The sequence below is a fragment of the Chiloscyllium plagiosum genome, unplaced genomic scaffold, assembly GCF_037043375.1.
Source record: "Chiloscyllium plagiosum isolate Xiang-an unplaced genomic scaffold, Cpla_swu_hap1 HiC_scaffold_42, whole genome shotgun sequence".
Classification (NCBI taxonomy): Eukaryota; Metazoa; Chordata; class Chondrichthyes; order Orectolobiformes; family Hemiscylliidae; genus Chiloscyllium; species Chiloscyllium plagiosum.
In genome coordinates this window covers 23,904,352-23,925,114 of record NW_028270180.1, presented here as the reverse complement: position 1 = coordinate 23,925,114, position 20,763 = coordinate 23,904,352, and the positions used below count along the sequence as shown (strand labels likewise).

The 20,763-nt window shown below is 43.1% G+C and overlaps 1 protein-coding gene across 2 annotated transcripts in view; it reads left to right on the top strand.

Annotated features, from left to right (window-relative positions):
* Window positions 1-20,763, top strand: part of man2c1 (mannosidase, alpha, class 2C, member 1) — a 125,352-nt gene that overhangs the window by 7,300 nt on the left and 97,289 nt on the right. The window contains exons 4-8 of one of the 2 annotated variants that reach the window (XM_043680528.2): window positions 1,093-1,163; window positions 2,316-2,493; window positions 3,334-3,523; window positions 7,127-7,233; window positions 9,305-9,415. In XM_043680528.2, the coding sequence (XP_043536463.2) occupies window positions 1,093-1,163; window positions 2,316-2,493; window positions 3,334-3,523; window positions 7,127-7,233; window positions 9,305-9,415 (657 nt within the window). Of the gene's footprint in view, window positions 1-1,092; window positions 1,164-2,271; window positions 2,494-3,333; window positions 3,524-7,126; window positions 7,234-9,304; window positions 9,416-20,763 lie in introns of both variants that reach the window. The other variant, XM_043680529.2, reaches the window with a different exon arrangement.

Genomic DNA, 20,763 nt, shown 5'->3' with positions numbered 1-20,763 from the left:
GGTGTTGTGTTATGCCAAAAAAGCCATTATTGCCTTCTAGAACATTTTGCATACTTGCAGATATTCTAGCTGTTTGGAAATATGTGGAAAAACTTTCACTCGTTACTATCTCAGTATCAAACAAGATGACGTCCTGTATTTAGTATTTATAGTGAAATTGTGGAAGCATTAAAGATCAAATGAATGGTTTTGGTTGAAATTATGGTTAGAGGAAATGTCCTCACCTATTTTGATGTGGCCAGCACATAGAAGCCAAGAATAAAATGTTGTTCCTTCTTTATGTCTGATGGAACAGGATACTTAAATGTTGCTTAAGAGAAAGACATGTTATTGAAGTTTCTTGTCTTGTGCTTGGGGCAAACACAAGAATGCCAAATTTAAAATGATCACAACAATTGCTACATAAGGAATAGTTTGGCAAACTGGTTGTGCTTGGCCAAGGTGTTGTCATGGCGAATGTAATAGGTGACTATGAACTTCCAGATAATTGAGAAGAGGCACAAGGCTTGAACATATTCCTTTGCTTTGCTAAGCTTTGGCAGCATCTGTTTCTTTCAGCAACATTTAGGTTCTGTAATACCAGGTAACTGTTTGGATCAGGATGACTGGGAAGGATTGTGTAAGGTAAAGTACAGGAATAATTTTATTAGATTAGATTACTTACAGCGTGGAAACAGGCCCTTCAGCCCAACAAGTCCAAACCGACCCACCGAAGCGCAACCCACCCAGACCCATTCCCCTACATTTACCCATTCACTAACATTGCGGGCAATTTAGCATGGCCAATTCACCTGGCCCTGCACATTTTTGGATTGTGGGAGGAAACCGGAGCACCCGGAGGAAACCCACGCAGGCACGGGGAGAATGTGCAAACTCCACACAGTCAGTCGCCTGAGGCGGGAATTGATCCCGGGTCTCTGGCACTGTGAGGCAGCAGTGCTAACCACTGTGCCCCCGTGCTGCCAAGTGTCAGGTACAGTTACATAGTTACAAAATCGAGCATTGAATCTTTATTAAAGCCTAAATATCAAGTACATAGGAATTTCTTTAAAACATAATGCTTCAATCATCTAAAATGAATTATCTCATCAGGGACTGACCAAAGAAGGGGAGAAGATCAGCTATGTCCTGACAGAGAAACTCACAGATGAAGAACCTCACAGGTTAGCTTTCATACACATTTGGGTTTCGGCTATTATCCACTCTGTGTTCTCTAACAATTGGTTTCGTAACCTTTCTTAAAAACCTGTTGGACTGCAACCTGGTGTTGTGTGATTTTCAAATTTCTTATAAAGAGTATCTCAGAATTAATGGGTTTATTTCTTGGGACATACCATAACTGGCAAACATTTCTCCTTAGAGTTCTTCTAAATTCCTGTTTTGCTTTAGAGAATTCACTTATGTTCTCTCGTTCTCTCTCTCTCGTGTTCTCTCGTTTTTTCTCTCTCTCTCTCTCTCTCTCTCTCTCTCTCTCTCTCTCTCTCTTTCTCTTTCTCTCTCTCTCTTCCTCTTTTTCTCTCTCTCTCTTCCTCTTTTTCTCTCTCTCTCTTCCTCTTTTTCTCTCTCTCTCTTCCTCTTTTTCTCTCTCTCTCTTCCTCTTTTTCTCTCTCTCTCTTCCTCTTTTTCTCTCTCTCTCTTCCTCTTTTTCTCTCTCTCTCTCTTTCTCTCTCACTCACTCACTCACTCACTCACTCACTCACTCACGCGCACACACACACACACACACACACACACACACACACACACACACACACACTTTCTCTCGGTGTGTCTGATACTCTGTCTTTCTAATTCACTGACTTCCACTCTGTCTTTTTGCCTCTCTTTCTGCTGTTTCCCTATTTCTGTCCCTCTCTCTGCCAAAAGCTCCTGTTTCTCTTTTAGACATTAAAAAAATTACCATTATCTTAATACATTAAACATTCTGTAGAAAAGAATCTTTGTTATCCTGATTCCTCAGAGTAGGATATATTTTTAAAATGTATAATTTTACTACTACAGGTGAACTTTGGTCCCAGTCTTGGCACGAGTTGGATATAATCTCAGTTAGATACTGGTAGCGATTTTTTCCTATCAATTTGGTAAATGATTTTTTTGTTAATCATAACCAGGTTGTCTAAGGGAAGGAGATAGGAAAGTGGCTGGAGGTTATGTAATAGCAGGGTGAACTTCATGCTTGTTTGCAACCTGTGATTAGTTCATTTAGTAAATGATGTTCCATGGACATGTCTACAAGCTTCTCTCATGACTGTGATGCCTGTGTTTGTCCAGAGTTGCATTTATTGCAGACAGATGTATTTGCATACTCTCTGCAGCTTGGAGCTGTATGTGGAGCTGGCATGCAATGGATTGTTTGGAGCAGGGCAGGGCTCGATGATTTCAGCCCCGGATCCGAACCGCAATTTCACTCTCTACAAGGCTGAGCTGGTTGTCTTCAACAGAGACGTTCATGAGCTGCTGATTGACTTTGAGGTCCTCTCTGACATTGCAAAGGTACGGCTATATGGTAGTGTACTGACCTCCATTGGTGAGTCGAGACAACTCAAGCATTTTCTAAAAGGCAACAGTTATAGGAGCAGCAAGTACTACCACATAAAGTTTAAAACGGCTCTCTTTTCGAAGATATCTAGTCTGTAAATTTCTGCCCACCAAAGCCATTCTGATTTTTTGGGGCACAAATATACAAGTTTAGCAAGGTCTGTACTCTATCCACATAGGTCATGAGCTCCCATGCCCCTGAATTGGGTCCGCTGCATTGGAGGAGGCAAGAGGCCATTTTGGGATACGTGATCATTTAATTTTAAGATTAAAAATCTGTCCACTGGGAAGTGTGAACTGAACCAGTTTTTGTACAGAAATTCAAATCTTGCAGGATATTAAGTTCTTGCCCTCTGTTTAGGCAAGTACCACATTTTAATCCAGACCTTGACAGTGGTACATAACTTAAACTGATACTTCTAGTTTGGACTGAAATGGGGTTCCATTGTCATTAAGTCTTGGTTGAATCATTGTTGTATCTTTTTAATTCAATACGTTTCTTTTCCCCCAGTGATGAAGGCAAAACTAACCATGGTGTTAGCTGTGACTCACCTCTTAGTTAGAAGTTTGTGGGTTCACTTCCTGCTATGGAGATTTCAGCATGTAATCTAGTGTGACAACTCAGTGCAGTATTAATGGAGTGCTGCATTGCTAGAGATGCAGTCTTTTGGATAAGACATTAAACTAATTTCAGTGCATTCTGTAGACGTATTCGTGATTTTAGCTGTTACACATTATGAAGTTATAAAGCTTTTTGTACTACTTGTTCCCTCTTTTATCCTTAACTCCCTCTAGCACCTTGGCATTGAAAATCAGCATAGCTATCAAGCATTGTACACTGCCAATAAGATGGTGAATGCCTGTGATGTGGAAGACAGGAGCACATTTGCAGAAGTTCACAGATTGGCCAGTGATTTTCTTCAGCAAGAGAATGGCAAGAGTCAGCATACAGTGCATGCAATGGGACACTGCCACATTGATACAGGTCAGAAAAGATCAGCATATAGTCATGATTTGGAGATGCCAGTGTTGGACTGGGGTGTACAAAGTTAAAAATCACACAACACCAGGTTATAGTCCAACAGGTTTAATTGGAAGCACACTAGCTTTCGGAGCGACGCTCCTTCATCAGGTGATAGTGGAGAGCTCGATTGTAACACAGAATTTATAGCCAAAATTTGCAGTGTGATGTAACTGAAATTATACATTGAAAAGTTGATTGTCTGTTAAGTCTTTCATCTGTTAGAATACAGTGATAGTTTCACTTCTTTCATGTGTACATCACAAAACCTTTCTTTTAAAGTTGCATTCTCGGGAGCGTCGCTCTGAAAGCTAGTGTGCTTCCTATTAAACCTGTTGGACTATAACCTGGTGTTGTATGATTTTTAACAGCATATAGTCAGTCATTGAAAAGGAACTAGTGTTTACATTTCAGCCTCAATAAGGGTCTCTGCTCTCACAACGTATTTAATTGTTATCCCTCTATTTATAACCTTATAGTTACTGACATATATCCATAATTCAATGTACAGACCATTTAAACCCTTGGCTGCTCTACAGCTGCATTGCATCCAAAGTATTTAGTTCTGTATATGAATTATTTTGATTGCTTCAATTACATTACTAACTGAAAATACAGTTTACTGGTTCAGATGGTCCATATCGAAATAACATTATAGGACATCATTAACTTGAAAGGATGAAATAGCAAACAATAAGTTACGTTTATATAGCACCTTTTAACATGGATAAGGCTTTCAAGGATTTCCACAGAAACATCTTTGAACAAGATTTGTTTCCATATCAGAAAAGAAGGTATGTTTTCTCAAAAATGTCGATTCAAGGACCATTGTAAAAGTGTAAAACGAGCTTGAGGGAGGGCATCCCAGAGTCCAGAGCTTTCATTGCTGAGTGCACAGCCACCATTAGTAGAGCAACTAAAATAGGGAGTAAGCAAAAAGGTCAGTATTGGAGGAATTCAGGTATTTCAGCAGTTGTGAAGCTGGCGGATGTTTTAGAAGCAGGGACGGGCAAAGTTATGTAGGGATTTGAATTAAGGATGAAAATTTTAAATTTGTGGCATTGCTTAACCAAGAGCCAGTGCAGGATACCAAGCACAGTTTGAAAATACATACAGGTAGAAATGACTGCCAGTAGACTGGCAAAAAATCCAGTGTTGCAGTCTATCTTTAATCCATTGTCTGTAGTGTTATGAAGCTGTGGGTGTACTGTACCTTTAAGAGAATTAAAAGCTAGCAATGACCCCAGGACAAAGTGTTCTCAATAAGATAAAATGTAGCTAGGGTAGCTGGTTGCCTGAAAACGATAAAATAGATTTGAATTCTGCCAATCAGTTTAAATTATACTCTGAAAAATACCAAACTCCAATCCAGTTTGAGTTTAGTGCATTGACAATTTTAAAAGCCAATGACATGAACCGATGGTTTGGGGGTATAGGACTGGGGAAAATTGAACATTTGGGAGGAGAACTGCCAAGCCACCAGCATGTAAAAAGACTGCCCGAAATAAAGCTCTCGTAAAGGTATCTTTATCGATCAGTAACCTTTGAAGCAGAAATCCCGAAGAAGAAAAGAAGATTCAACATCTGATTGGCTTTTTGAAAAGTTAAATTTTGGTAGATCTTAATCGGGGAGTTTTATCGGACTAGTATTGTAGAATGGAAGGTTAAAGATAGGTTAGATTAAGGACTTGTAAATAGCTGTTAGTTAATTATTGTCTGTTATACTTTAAGAAATAAAGTTGTTAATTTTTACTTTTAACTAGTTCTTGGCCAATCGAACTTTCACCCATTACTGCACAGAATAAATCTTTTCTGTGTTGCTGCTTTTAAATTAAGCAGGAGAGTTTGCCCCATGTCGTAACAGTAGCCCATGTGTGTTGAATCTAGGCTGAGGGACTGTTGCATTGTCAATAGTGCTGTCCCTTGGATGAGATAATAAACCTAAGCCATGTCTGCCCTTTCAGAGGGAGATAGTGTTCGTGTATCAGATTTGAAAATGACCTGAGGAGCTCCCCTGGTGTCCCGGCTAATATACATCTCTTGGCCAATATCTAAAATTAGATTCTCTGCTCTTTATTGCAAAACTCTTTGTGGATCCTAGTGTGTGTAATTGGGAGGCAAGTTTCCTACAACACTTACTATGCTTCAGATTACTTCTTTAGCTACGACATTGTTTTTAGATGACTGTTAATTGTGAAAGGTGCTACATTAATGCAAGTTTCTTTCGAAGTATAGATCTTCCAACCACTTTGCAAAAATATTCGTCATTATAAAATCTTGATCTGGTGCACTCAGTGTGGTGCAGGGACACCCACAGTGCCATTTGGGGAGGGATTTCCAGGATTTTGACCCAGTGATAGTGAAGAAACAGTGATATATTTTCAAGTTAGGATGGCATATGTGTTGGAGGTGAACTTGCGGGTGGTGGTGTCCCTGTATATCTGCTGCCCTTGACCTTCTAGGTATTGGAAGTTGCAAGTTTGAAAGGTGATGTTAAGAAGTATATTTTGTAAGTGATACATATTGCTGCCACTCTGCATTGGTGGTATCACCTGCAAGATCACCTTGCTGCAATAAAGAGCAACTCTGTAAATATACAGTTAGTTTTGCTGAATTGAATCTTATTGTGTTTCTTCAGTGTTATAGGAATTGATTGTGTTTCTAAGTGAAAATATGAAACAAATGATCACAAGGTGGCATCCTAGTTTGCTTCTCCTGATTTTTAAAAATTTTCATTGAGGTCTGTGAATGTATAACTTCGGGAAGATGTGAAATAGCTGCTGAGTCATTATGATTCCCCCTTAAAATTTAACTCATAGAATCTTATAGCACGGAGGAAAGCCATTTGGCCCATCATTCTGGTGCCCGAGGGCCTCTTCAAGAGAATAAATAAATAAATTGGCAGCTCTGTATCCTTTTCTTCCTTCTTCTCATCATAGAGACTTAAGAAATTCACAGACCGGAAAAGGTCCTTCAGTCCATTGTCCCTGTCGGTGAAAAATGACCACCTTACTACTCTAATGCCATTTTCCAGCACTTGGCCCATTACCTCGTATGTCTTGGTTTTGTAAGTGCACCTCTAAATACTATGAGGCATTCTGCCTTGACCACCCTTACAGGCAGTGAGTTACAGTTTCCGGATATCGGTAGTATATCAGATTTGACTATGTGCGCTTGAATACAGAAGATGAAAGGGTGTTTATTAAGGTAATGAGTTGGATAAAGGAAAACTGTTTCCTTTGTGGAGGAATTTAGAGCAAGAGGGATGCAATCTTAAGGTTAGAGCCAGGTCAATCGGTTGCGATGTAAGGGAGCACTTATTTAGATAAATGAAATTGGAACATTCCCCTAAAAGGTTTTGGACTTGGGACCAATTGAAATTTTCAGAAAGGATGGATATTTGTTAGGTAAGGACATTATTGGATATAGATATGGAAAATAGTGTAAATGGTCTTACAGGTCATCCCTAAACTAGTTGAATGGAAAAGGGGATGAAAGGACTGCTACTTGTTTCTGGGTGCTCTGTGTGATTGGACTTAGTATTTTAATGTTTTTTTTATTTAACAGCTTGGCTGTGGCCTTACGAGGAGACTATTCGAAAATGTGCTCGGAGCTGGGTATCTGTACTTCGCCTCATGGAGAAAAACCCAAGCTTTATCTTTACTTGCTCTCAGGTGAGATGTGTGGTGATGTAATTTGAATTTTGCAGTTTTGTCTTCTATGCGCGTATGCATGTGCACAGACGTACACAATCAGTCAGGAGTGCAGGTCTCCTCATTATCCCCTCGTAACTGCTCTGTAATCACCAAAATGCAAGTTCAAAAGTGTGGAATTAGTTTGATGGTTCTCTGATTTTTTTTTTTCCCAATTTTGTTTTCAGAACGAAAGAACAACTTCAATCAGATTTAATCATAGCCCTAGGCTGATGTTGAAGCATATGTAACTCTTTCATCCATTTGTTTAGATTTGGTGAAGATGTTCTGTAGGTTCATAGAATTAGCTTAGATGGCGAAAGGGGTACAAAGAAAGAGTTAAAGATCCTGTATCTGAATGTACAGAACATTCACAACAAAAAATGGTTGACTTATTAGCACAGAGAGAAATAAATATATGACCTGATAGCCATTACGGAGACATGGTTGCAAAGTGACTAAGGCTAGGACTTGACTGTTGAAAAAAGTTGATGCCAGGGAATGATGGTAGGGTAGCTCTGTTAATTAAGGACATAATTAGTACAATAGTGAAAGATAACCATAGCTTGAAAGAGCGAAATATTGAATCAGTGTGAGTAGAGATAAACAAAAGGAAAGGTAAGAGGTCAGTTGTGGGAATAGACTATGGGTCCCTAACAGTAATTACAATGTAGGACAGAGCGGACAGGGATAAATAAATGAGATCTTGAAGAAAGATGTTATCAATAATCTTTGGTCACCATTCCTGGGTATGACCTCTCCTCCTGACAGGACAGATCCACTAGAAATAGCAGCACAATGATCTACAGTCAGGAGGGAGCTACCCTGGGAGTCATCAATGTTGATTCTGGACTCCATAAAGTCTCATGGCATTGGGTCCATCATGTTCTCCTGCATGTTGAATACCATATGGAGGATGTACTAAGGGTGACAGTGGTGCAGAATGTATTCTCAGTTGGGACTTTATTGTCCATCTCTAAGAGTGGACTGGCAGCACCACTTGAATTCTCAAGGGGTTAGCTACTAACCTAATCTGCAGCAAGTCATGAGAGAACCAACAAAAAGAAAAAAAGCTTCTTAATCTCATCAATTTGCTGTTGCAGATGCATTTGTCCATGACTGCAGTAGTGCACAATCATTGTGAAAAGCTAACCCTATCTTCATATTAGAGTTATCCTTCTTCCTGCTGTGTGACAGTATTACTGTGCTGAATGCTATACAAACTCAAGATAGGGTATCCATTGAGGTGCTGTGGGCCATCAGTCTCAGCAGAATTATATTCAAACACAATCTGTAATCTTAAGGCCCAGCGTATACCCATTCTACTGTTACCATCAGGGGATCAACTCTGGCTCAACAAAGTGTGCAGGCAAGCAACAAGAGCAATACCAGGCATACCTCAAAATAAAATGTCAGTTTGGTGTTTGTGTTCTGGCAGTGAGTGTGTCCACTTTAGTTTCTGATGGTTTAAAACCTCTCACCTTTTTTCAAAGTACAGTGTATTTGTTTTATTAGTATTGATTATACTTTCTGTTACTGTGACTGAGCTCAGCCTGAATATTGCACATGGCAGCATGCGATAAACTACAGTATTCCTACCTAGCCGATCATTGTTGGCTCTCCCTCAATTTGAGGATGATGTCTGTTCAGGGCCGTGAGTTGATGTCACAGCTGTGCACAGGCTGAACAGTCTGAGCTTGAAATGTATCATTGGGCTCAAAAGGACACAGTACTTTAGAACAGGAATTGGCTATGTGGTTCTTCAGGACTGCTTCTCTTTTTCTCTATTGCCTTTTTGCCTTATCATTAAGGTGTTTAGACTTGCCCACAAATCATGATTTATAGAATTCTTCAAATTGGCATCTTCACAAATTCAGCAAAATATATTTGAGGCAATGCGCAAATAGGAGCACTCTAGCTTGAGAGAATGTGAAAGTTAGTATATAAATGTCAATTCTTTCTTTTGTCATTATACCTTGGATTTAAGTGCTTAAAGTGTTCAGTGATAGAGGATGAGTATGATCTATTATCATTTCCTTTCACTTTCCAACAGGCACAGCAGTTGGAGTGGGTAAAGAGCTGGTATCCAGGTTTGTTCACACAAATCCAGGAGTTCGCTGAGAAGGGGCAGTTTGTCATAGTGGGAGGTACCTGGGTGGAAATGGTAAAGTATCAGATCTTTTGATTTGAAAAGCACTGCATGCCCCTGCCTAGCCACGTGACACTAAATGTCACATTGCCTCCACTGGTAATCCCAAATCAGAAGTTTAGAGGTTATTTTTCCTATTCCCAGGTTTGACAGCATAGATAGGCTGACATTCTGGATCAGTGGTGCTGGAAGAGCACAGCAATTCAGGCAGCATTCAACGAGCAGCGAAATCGACGTTTCGGGCAAAAGCCCTTCATCAGGAATAAAGGCAGAGAGCCTGAAGCGTGGAGAGATAAGCTAGAGGAGGGTGGGGGTGGGGAGAGAGTAGCATAGAGTACAATGGGTGAGTGGGGGAGGAGATGAAGGTGATAGGTCAGGGAGGAGAGGGTGGAGTGGATAGGTGGAAAAGGAGCTAGGCAGGTCGGACAAGTCCGGACAAGTCAAGGGGACAGTGCTGAGTTGGAAGTTTGAAACTAGGATGAAGTGGGGGAAGGGGAAATGAGGAAGTTGTTGAAATCCACATTGATGCCCTGGGGTTGAAGTGTTCCGAGGCGGAAGGTGAGGCGTTCTTCCTCCAGGCGTCTGGTGGTGAGGGAGCGGCGGTGAAGGAGGCCCAGGACCTCCATATCCTTGGCAGAGTGGGAGGGGGAGTTGAAATATTGGGTCACGGGGCGGTTTGGTTGATTGGTGCGGGTGTCTCGGAGATGATCCCTAAAGCGCTCTGCTAATGGCGCCCAGTCTCCCCGATGTAGAGGAGACCGCATCGGGAGCAACGGATACAATAAATGATATTAGTGGATGTGCAGATAAAACTTTGATGGATGTGGAAGGCTCCTTTAGGGCCTTGGATAGAGGTGAGGGAGGAGGTGTGGGCACAGGTTTTACAGTTCCTGCGGTGGCAGGGGAAAGTGCCAGGATGGGAGGGTGGATCGTAGGGGGGCGTGGACCTGATCAGGTAGTCACGGAGGGAACGGTCTTTGCGGAAGGCGGAAAGGGGTGGGGAGGGAAATATATCCCTGGTGGTGGGGTCTTTTTGGAGGTGGTGGAAATGTCGGCGGATGATTTGGTTTATGCGAAGGTTTGTAGGGTGGAAGGTGAGCACCAGGGGCGTTCTGTCCTTGTTACGGTTGGAGGGGTGGGGTCTGAGGGCGGAGGTGCGGGATGTGGACGAGATGCGTTGGAGGGCATCTTTAACCACGTGGGAAGGGAAATTATGCCCACCCTATCTCTTGCAACCTGGATTACACCTCTTCGCACCCTATCTCTTGCAAAAATGCCATCCTGTATTCCCAATTCCTCCGCCTCTGCCGTATCTGCTCCCAGGAGGACCAGTTCCACCATAGAACACACCAGATGGCCTCCTTCTTTAGAGACCGCAATTTCCCTTCCCACGTGGTTAAAGATGCCCTCCAACGCATCTCGTCCACATCCCGCACCTCCGCCCTCAGACCCCTCCCCTCCAACCGTAACAAGGACAGAACGCCCCTGGTGCTCACCTTCCACCCTACAAACCTTCGCATAAACCAAATCATCCGCCGACATTTCCGCCACCTCCAAAAAGACCCCACCGCCAGGGATATATTTCCCTCCCCACCCCTTTCCGCCTTCCGCAAAGACCGTTCCCTCCGTGACTACCTGGTCAGGTCCACGCCCCCCTACGACCCACCCTCCCATCCTGGCACTTTCCCCTGCCACCACAGGAACTGTAAAACCTGTGCCCACACCTCCTCCCTCACCTCTATCCAAGGCCCTAAAGGAGCCTTCCACTCCCATCAAAATTTTGCCTGCACATCCACTAATATCATTTATTGTATCCGTTGCTCCCGATGCGGTCTCCTCTACATCGGGGAGACTGGGCGCCTCGTAGCAGAGCACTTTAGGGATCATCTCCGAGACACCCACACCAATCAACCAAACCGCCCGTGGCCCAACATTTCAACTCCCCCTCCCACTCTGCCGAGGACATGGAGGTCCTGGGCCTCCTTCACCGCCGCTTCCTCACCACCAGACACCTGGAGGAAGAACGCCTCATCTTCCGCCTCGGAACACTTCAACCCCAGGGCATCAATGTGGACTTCAACAACTTCCTCATTTCCCCTTCCCCCACTTCATCCTAGTTTCAAACTTCCAACTCAGCACTGTCCCCTTGACTTGTCCGGACTTGTCCGACCTACCTAGCTCCTTTTCCACCTATCCACTCCACCCTCTCCTCCCTGACCTATCACCTTCATCTCCTCCCCCACTCACCCATTGTACTCTATGCTACTCTCTCCCCACGCCCACCCTCCCCTAGCTTATCTCTCCACACTTCAGGCTCTCTGCCTTTATTCCTGATGAAGGGCTTTTGCCCGAAACGTCGATTTCGCTGCTTGTTGAATGCTGCCTGAATTGCTGTGCTCTTCCAGCACCACTGATCCAGAATCTGGTTTCCAGCATCTGCAGTTATTGTTTTTACCTATATAGGCTGACAGTCCATGTACATTATTGAGAGAAGGCTTTTTCATTTCAAAAGACCATAATGTCAGAATAAGTGATTGCCTATTGAAACAGAGATGTGGGGGAAATCTATTCTGTCAGAGGGTGGTTAATCTGTGGCATCCCTTACCATGAAGAGCAATAAAGGTTTGGATGTTAAGAATATTTAGGGCTGAGATCGACAAACGTTTAATTCAGTAAACAAGCCAAGGGTTCTGGGGAAAAGTGGAGATGAGGATCATCAAATCGAGCATGATCCCATTGAATGGCAGAGCAGACCTGATGGGCTGATTGTCCTATTTCAGTCTGCTCCTCCATTTTATGGTCTTGTGTCTCAGTGAGGCCTGCTACGAATTCATATGTTTAAGTGCACTTCTTTGGGTGAGATGCAAAGACAAGTATTGTGTTAAAAAGCAGAGGTTTACCTCCCTGCCACCCCAAGAATTAAAACTGAAACACTCAAAGAGGAGTACCTCACCCTATAATGTGTAAAATGAGTCTGAAAAATGGTATAACCTGCTTCAACTTCTAGTGGTTAAATAAAATACATCCCTGACACTCATTCCAAAATCAACAAGTAACAATTTATTTATCTAATTCTAACAATGAACAAATTAACTAACTTATTAACAAACTGAATAAATCCTTTCTACCTGCTAACTGTTCCCAAATAAAACAAGATTCTAATGGTATACTGTTCCAATAAATATAATTTCCATTCATATACAGAAAAAACATAATTTAGTCTCTTGAAATTACAGCCAGGTTACATGTCTTCCAAAATGTTTGGTGCCTTCTCCCATTGATCCTTCTGTCGGGGATGCTTCCTCCAATTCTTCTGTTAGAAATACCTTCTTTATTTACATGGCACTTTCTCTATTACATCGATGACTGAGAGAGCCGATTTCTCTCTGGAGAGCTGAGGGTAGTTAGCCCTTGGGTCTTGGCCAACTGCCCCCATCTTTTATACCCTTGATGACATATCAATATTTCTGACAATAAGATTCGTCTTATATTGTCAAAACCATCAGATTTAATTTTAATAAGCTTTTGGTATCCAGGTGTCTGGTTCAAATTGATTGGCTAAATTCAAAAACTACTCCTGGCCTGCTGATACAAATGTTTCAGTTCAGGCTGTCTGTGTCCTTACATTTAAATCTCTAAGCAAAGAAGCAATGCCATCTTTTAAAAGGGCCACGCAATGCTTTCCCTATTTTACAATTTTATAAACACAAAATTCTAATTCTTGTCTCCCAATCCGAAGGGTCTTTTTCAGTGCTGTACATCTCTATGACCTTTCAAAGAAGAGAGTTTGAAAAATACACATCCCTCAGAGAAAAATATTCTCCTCATCTCGGTCTTAAATGAGTAACCCTTCTTCTAGAATCACCCACAAGAGGATACATTCTCTCCACATGGACCCTGTCAGGATCTTGTATGTTTTAATCAAGTTACATGTTTCTGTTCTAAACTCCAGTGGATACAGCTCTACCTTGCCTGGCTTTACCTCAGGAGATAATGTGCCCAATCCAGCTATTAATGGAGTAAACCTTCTCTGAACTGCCTCCAATGCATTTACAGCTTTCCTTAAAGAATGAGACCTGAAGAGTCTACCATACTGCAGATGTAATCTCACCAAAGCGTATACGGTTGAGTCATAATCCCTCCATTTTTGCATTCATTTTCCTTGCAATTAGCAACAACATTCTACTACCTTTTCTGATTCTTGCTGTACCTGCACACTGATATTTTGTAATTCATGTATGAGGACATCCTCATGCTCTGCATCTCAGAGCTTTGCAACCTCTCACCATTTTGCTAATATGCTGCTTTTTTATTTTTCCAAACAAAATGGACAAGTTCACATTTTCCAATAATATACTCCAATAGCAGGTCTTTGCCTATTCACTTGACTTGTCTTAATCCTTTGTACCTTCCTTGTGTCATCTTCATAATTTACTTTCTTACTTTCATTGTGTTATCAGCAAATTTAGCAATCAGAATCTCAATCCCTTCGTCCAAGTCATTTATAAAAGTGCAGGTTCATAGCTCCTTGAAAGTGGAGTTGCAGGTAGATAGGATGGTGAAGAAGGCGTTTGGTATGCTTTCCTTTATTGGTCAGAGTATTGAGTACAGGAGTTGGGAGGTCATGTTGCGACTGTACAGGACATTGGTTAGGCCACTGTTGGAATATTGCATGCAATTCTGGTCTCCTTCCTATTGGAAAGATGTTGTGAAACTTGAAAGGGTTCAGAAAAGATTTACAAGGATATTGCCAGGGTTGGAGGATTTGAGCTATAGGGAGAGGCTGAACAGGCTGGGGCTGTTTTCCCTGGAGCGTCGGAGGCTGAGGGGTGACCTTATACAGGTTTACAAAATTATGAGGGGCATGGATAGGGTAAATAGGCAAAGTCTTTTCCCTGGGGTTGGGGAGTCCAGAACTAGAGGGCATAAGTTTAGGTTGAGAGGGGAAAGATTATAAAAGAGACCTAAGGGGCAACTTGTTCACGCAGAGGGTGGTACGTGTATGGAATGAACTGCCAGAGGAAGTGGTGGAGGCTGGTACAATTGCAACATTTAAGAGGCATTTGGATGGGTATATGAATAGGAAGGGTTTGGAGGGATATGGGCCAGGTGCTAGCAGATGGGACTAGATTGGGTTGGGATATCTGGTTAGCATGGACGGGTTGGACCAAAGGGTCTGTTTCCATGCTGTACATCTCTATAACTCTACAATTATAAATTGAGGCCCCAGAAATGATCCTTGTAATACGCCACTCAATAGATTTTGCCAAACAATGTGATTCATTTATGACTATTCCTCATTTCCTATTAGCTAACTATCGTCTATCCAATATGTACCCTACACACGCACATGCCCACACACATGTACACTTTCTCTCTGACTGACCACATTCTGCAATAATCTCTGATGCGGTACCTTGTAAATGGCCTTCTGAAACATGCAGTTACTGATTCCAGTTTGATACAAGCGAAAATTACTACTTCAAAGGAGTCCAATACATTGGTTACACGTGATTTCCCTTTCACAAAACAGTGTTGTTATCCCTACCATCACAAGAACCAACCTTCAGCCAATTTGATTTACTTTATGTAATATCACAATAAGGCTGAAAAATAGTGAGTGCGCACTGGATACAGCAAAGACTATGGACCCCAAAAGTATCCCAGCTGCAGTACTGAAGACTTGTGCTTTCGAATTAACTTCACTGTTATCCAATAAAACTACAGCACTAGCATATGTCTGACAGTGTGAAAAATTACCCAGGTTTGTCCTGATCACAAAAAGGCAGTGGAAGAGGGAGACCCAGAACTTGAATCAAAACTGGCATTGGCGTAGAAAGAATCTGATTGGCCATTTGTGAAATGTGCTGCTGTGGCAGAAATGAGTCTTTGCTGATTTTATTGGGGCCGATTACCCTCTTCCTTTTGATACTGACCCTCAAGTAAGCAAGTACTGTCGGCTTCTAGAAATGGGATGTGGGTTATGGTGTTAGTCCCTGTCAATGCCTGGGCTCCATACATTTTGGCTACCTGGGCCAGTTGACAAAGACCTTGCCCTGCCAGAACTGTATGAGAGTCTGTGCAACTGACACTCCACATTCAAACAAAAATGCATAAGCATCTTCCACCCCCTCAAAAAGTTTGGGAACATCAGGCTCCTCATGGACAGCCCCAGCAGCAACTGAACGTCACATCCTCACTCAGGAACTCTCACACTATGATATTGCCATCACTGCTCTGAAAGAGTCATAGTGTATAGGAGAAGCTCAGCTCAAAGCACAAGGTGAATATAGCTGCTGGATGGGTAAACCTGAGGAAGACCATGGACTCCATGAGCGTGGTCGCACCATCAAGAACAAACTTGGCTGAGCCCTCATGGAATAACCCAATGCCCCATGGCCTGTTGGCTCACCTTAACACAGGAGCAGTACACCAGAGTCATCAGAGCATACACCTCGAGCGTGGAAGCAACGGATGAGGCCAAGAAGAAATTTTCTCCAGCCCTGAGCGCTTGTTATCTGTGTCCCAAAGGGAGACAAGCTAATTCTTCTTGGTGATTTCAATGCCAGCCTTGAGAGGGACACAACCCTCTGGAAAGGTTTGATTGGCAGGGAAGGCAAACTTCAATGTGCTGTCCTCCTGACATGGTGCCTAGAGAATGGCCTGATCAGAATGCACACCCTATTTTGTTAGCGTGATAAATACAAGACCTTATGGCAATGCTCGTTGCAGACATTGACACCTGTTTGACTGCATCATCATCCATGGCGAGTCAATGTTTCGAGCATAAGCTCTTCATCAGGAATGGTGAGGAAGGGGGGGTGAGAGATAAATGGGAGGGGGCTGGGCTGGGCTTGGGGGAGGGTAGCTGACATAAATGGGAGGGAGCTGGGCTGGGGGGAAGGTAGCTGACATTAATGGGAGGGGGCTGGGCTGGGGGGAAGGTAGCTGAGAATGCGATAGGTAGATGAGGGTGGGGCAATGGTGATAGGTCAGAGAGGAGGGTGGAGTGGATAGGTGGGAAGGGAGATGGACAGGTAGGATAGTTCAAGAGGGTGGTGACGAGTTAGAGGGTTGGATTTGGGTAAGGTGGAGGCAGGGGAAATGAAGAAACTGGTGAAATCAACATTGATTCTGTGTGGCTGAAGGGTCCTAACGTGGAAGATGAGGCGTTCTTCCTCTAGGCTTCGGCTGGCCAGAGTTTGGCAGTGGAGGAGGCCAAGGACTTATATGTCCTTGGCGGAGAGGGAGGGGGAGTTGAAGAGTTTGGCAACAGGGCTGTGGAATTGATTGATCCAGAGATGTTCTCTCAAACATTCTGCAAGTTGGCATCCTGTCTCCCCCAATGTAGAGGAGACCACATTGAGTGCAATGGATGCAGTTGTTGATGTGTGCAGAAGTACAGGTAAATCACTCTCAGATGTGGAAGGATCCTTTGGGGCCTTGGATGGAGGTGAGGGGGTAGGTGTGGGCGCAGGTTTTGCTGCTCTTGCAGTGGCAAGGGAAGTTGCCGGGTGTGGAGGGTGGGTTGGTGGGGCCCAACAAGACAGTCACGGAAAGAATGGTCTCTCTGGATAGGATTGCGGAGGGAACTATATCCCTGGTGGTAGGGTCTGTGTCTGGTGGCAGAAATGGTAGAGGATGATGCGTTGTATCTGGAGGTTAGTGGAGTGGAAGCTGAGGACCGGTGGGGGCGGTTCTGTCATTATTGCAGTGGTGGGGTGGGGTTCAAGGGCAGAGGTGCGTCGAGTAGAAGAGATGCATTGGAGGGTATCGTTGACCACATTCAAGGGGAAATTGCAGTCCATGAAGAAGGAGGCCATCTGGGTGTTCTGTGGTAGAATTGGTTCTCCTGGGAGCAGATGCGGTGGAGGAATTGGGAGTAAGGAATAGAGTTTTTGCAGGACGCAGAGTGGGAGGAGGTGTAGTCCAGGTAGTTGTGAAAGTTAGTGGGTTTGTAATAGATGTCCGTGTTGAGTCGGTCACCAGAAATGGAGATGGAGATGTCCAAGATGGTCCTGGTGAACTTGAGGTCAGGGTGGAAGGTGTTTGTGAAGTTGATGAACTGTTCAACCTCCTTGTGGAAGCACGAGGTGTTGCCGATACAGTCATTGATGTAGTGGAGGAAAAGGTGGGGAATGGTGCTGCTGTAGTTGCGGAAGATAGACAATTCCACATACCTGACAAAGAGGCAGGCATAACTGGGGCCCATGCGACTGCCCATGCCTATCCTTTTGGTCTGAAGGAAGTAGGATGATTTGAAGGAGAAATTTTTAAGGGTGAGGGCCAGTTCTCTCGATGGGCTGCGCATTGTGAGAGTGAGAGTTTGGAGTGGCAGAGAGGCACCTATCCACTCCACCCTCCTCTCTGACCTATCACCATCACCCCCCACCTTCATCTACTTATGGCATTCCCAGCTACCTTACCGCCCCCCCCCCCCCCCCCCGCCCCAGCCTCACATCCCTCCATTTATCTTTCAACTCAGTTTCATTGTGAGCCCCTAATACGCATCCCACATTATGATACTTGTCACCATCTATGGACAGGTCTCACCTGATCAGAGGTTGAAAAGACCTCCCAACTGATGACAACCAACAAGGCCACATTGCACGCAGAATGCTTACCACAATACTAAAATATGGTGGGGGAGCAGTCTTGGAACACATACAGGACCTCACTTCCCTCGTCTGGAAGAAGAAGACCATGGTAGGCAGATCTCTAAGGTGCCATAATTGTGATTGTCTTATTGATTGGATTTATTGTTATTGTCACACGTGCCAAAGTATTGTGAAAAGTACTGCTTTGCATGCTAATTAGACAAATCATTCTTAGGTAAGTGCATCGGGTAATAGAATATAATGCAATATGTAGTATTCTGTTTACAGAGAAGATACAGAGAAAAATCAACTCTAATATGAGATGTCCTTTCATAAGTTTGATAATAGCGGGGAAGAAGCTGTTCTTAAATCCAGAAATGTGCAATGAAACATGAGATGTGCTTTCCAGCTCCAACTTATCCCAAGATGGTAGTTAACAGGAATTCCCAGCTTTCTGCCCTGTCCCAAACCCTTGAAGTTCCACTTTGCAGTTGAGATCACGTAAGGCAGCTTTTGCCAAGTCTTCACAGTCTTGTTGTGTGATCTTTGCCTGCGGGTTGAGCACCTCAGTTCCCATCTCCAGGATCAGCTGGGAGAAGTCAGGATTGTGGGCCATTGGGTTACGGAGCAGGCCTGCTTCTGGTGTGTGTTATCAAACTTTTGTATCTTCTGTCTGATGGAAGAGGGTTGAAGGGAGTGTAACTAGGGCTGCCTCTAAAGAGAGGTCTCCCACTGTTGCCACAAGTAAAGTCATTGCAAAGATCCTCCTACCAGTGATGGAAGAGCTTCTACTGAAGGCACAGTGAAGATTCTGTCCATCAAGAAGCACAATGGACATGATCTTCACAGCATGACAAGTCCAGGAAAAATGCAGAGAGCAGCAGCAACCATGATACATAGCCTTTCTTGATCTTGCATAGGCCTTGGAATCTGTTAGGCAGGATTATGGAGCATTCTCCTCAAATCTGACAGCCAATAGAAACTTGTCACATTCCTCTATCTCCTACACAGCAACATGAAAACTGTTCAACCTGTGTCACCTCCAATCCAGAGGCAAAATCCCTCTAACCTGTGGACTGCAATACACAGACAATGCTTGCAAGTGCAAATGGGCTTTAAGCTAAACATCTGGAAGACAAACCATTCTACCAGTCTGCTTTCTCGACTATTAACTACAGAGAGTCACTGGATAACGAATCAATTCTCATACTTTGAGAGTCACCCTTCAGCAATTTAAAGAGATCATTGATGATCTATGGCCTAACTCCATACACTAGCCTTTGGCTCATATCCTTTAATACCTTTGCTTAACAAAAAATTATCCATCTTGGATTTAAAATTAGCGACTGTACCCTCTCAATTTTGGAAGAGTTCCATCCTTCTCAACATCTCTGCTGAATGGTCTGGACCTTATTCTCAAACTATGCTGCCTAGTTCTAGAATCCCCAACCAGTGGAAAATGTTTATCTTTATCTACTCTGTCTTTTCCTGTTAATTTCTTGAAGACTTTGATCAAATCACCCCTTAACTTTCTAAATTCTCAAGAAAGTTGGCCTAATTTGTGTAATCTGACCTCAGAACTTACCCCTGAAGTCCAGGTATCATTTTTATTTCTCTATTTTCTAAGATCTTGTCACTGAAAAAGCTGTATCTAGGTACGTTTGTATCTAAGGTAGCAATGTACGTGGTGACTTATGAACTTTTTACTGCACTCATGTGAGTACATGTGACAACAAAGCTAATTCAATTCATTTCATTGAACTCCCTCGTAGGCCAATATATCCTTCCTAAGGTATCTTCCTAAGGCGCAGATCTGCTCTGTGTTCCAAGTGGAGTCTAACAGAGTTTTGTATAACTCCAGCATAACATTATGCATCCTTGTATTCCAGTCCTCTAGTGCATCTGAACCCAAGCCTCTGGGCAACCACTGTATTTCACTTGATAGCATCTAGAAAGTCTCTTGATGTTTCATTTTTTGGTCCAAAATGGATATATTGAAATCTACCTGCTACAGTTATTTCCCATTCACTTAGGGATACTGGTGAGACTATGTAGTTTTATGCTCTCATCTACAATAGCGCCTATCTTTGTGGCATCAGCAAATTTGGATGTAAGACTCATCATGTCATGATTCAAATTGACAATAATTTGAGTAATTAACGCCTTAACACCGACCCTTGTGGGATACCATGGGTCACATTCTGCCAATTTGACCAACTACCCATTGTCTCTATTTCCTGTCACTTGCCACTCAACCAACTTTCCAGCCATGTTTGTAATTCGTCCTTGGTTCTGTAGGCTTGTATCTTAGTTAACAAGCCCTTGTGTGGAACTTTGCTTCAGGACGTCCATATAAACAACATCCATTGACATTGCCCTGACCACTACCTTAGTCGCCTCTTAAAAAGATTCAGTGGGGTGTATCAAACATGACCTGTCTGTCATGCTGGCTCTCCTGATTAACTGGAAACTTTCCAGGTGTCAGTTACACCATCCTTGATTATAGACTCAAAAAAATTCCCTACCACAAATGTTAGGCTAACTGGCCTGTAATTCTCTAGTTTTCCTCTTTATTTTTCCCTTGTTAAAAAGTGAAGTGACACGTATACTTTTCCATACCAGAGGAATGACTCCTGCATCAAGGGAACTCTGAAATTGTCACCAATCATAATAACACTGAGAGCAACTTGACTATGACATAGCAACAGCTTCATCACTAAAGATTTAAACCGCTATAGGTAATAGATAATATGTTTGGAGGTGGAG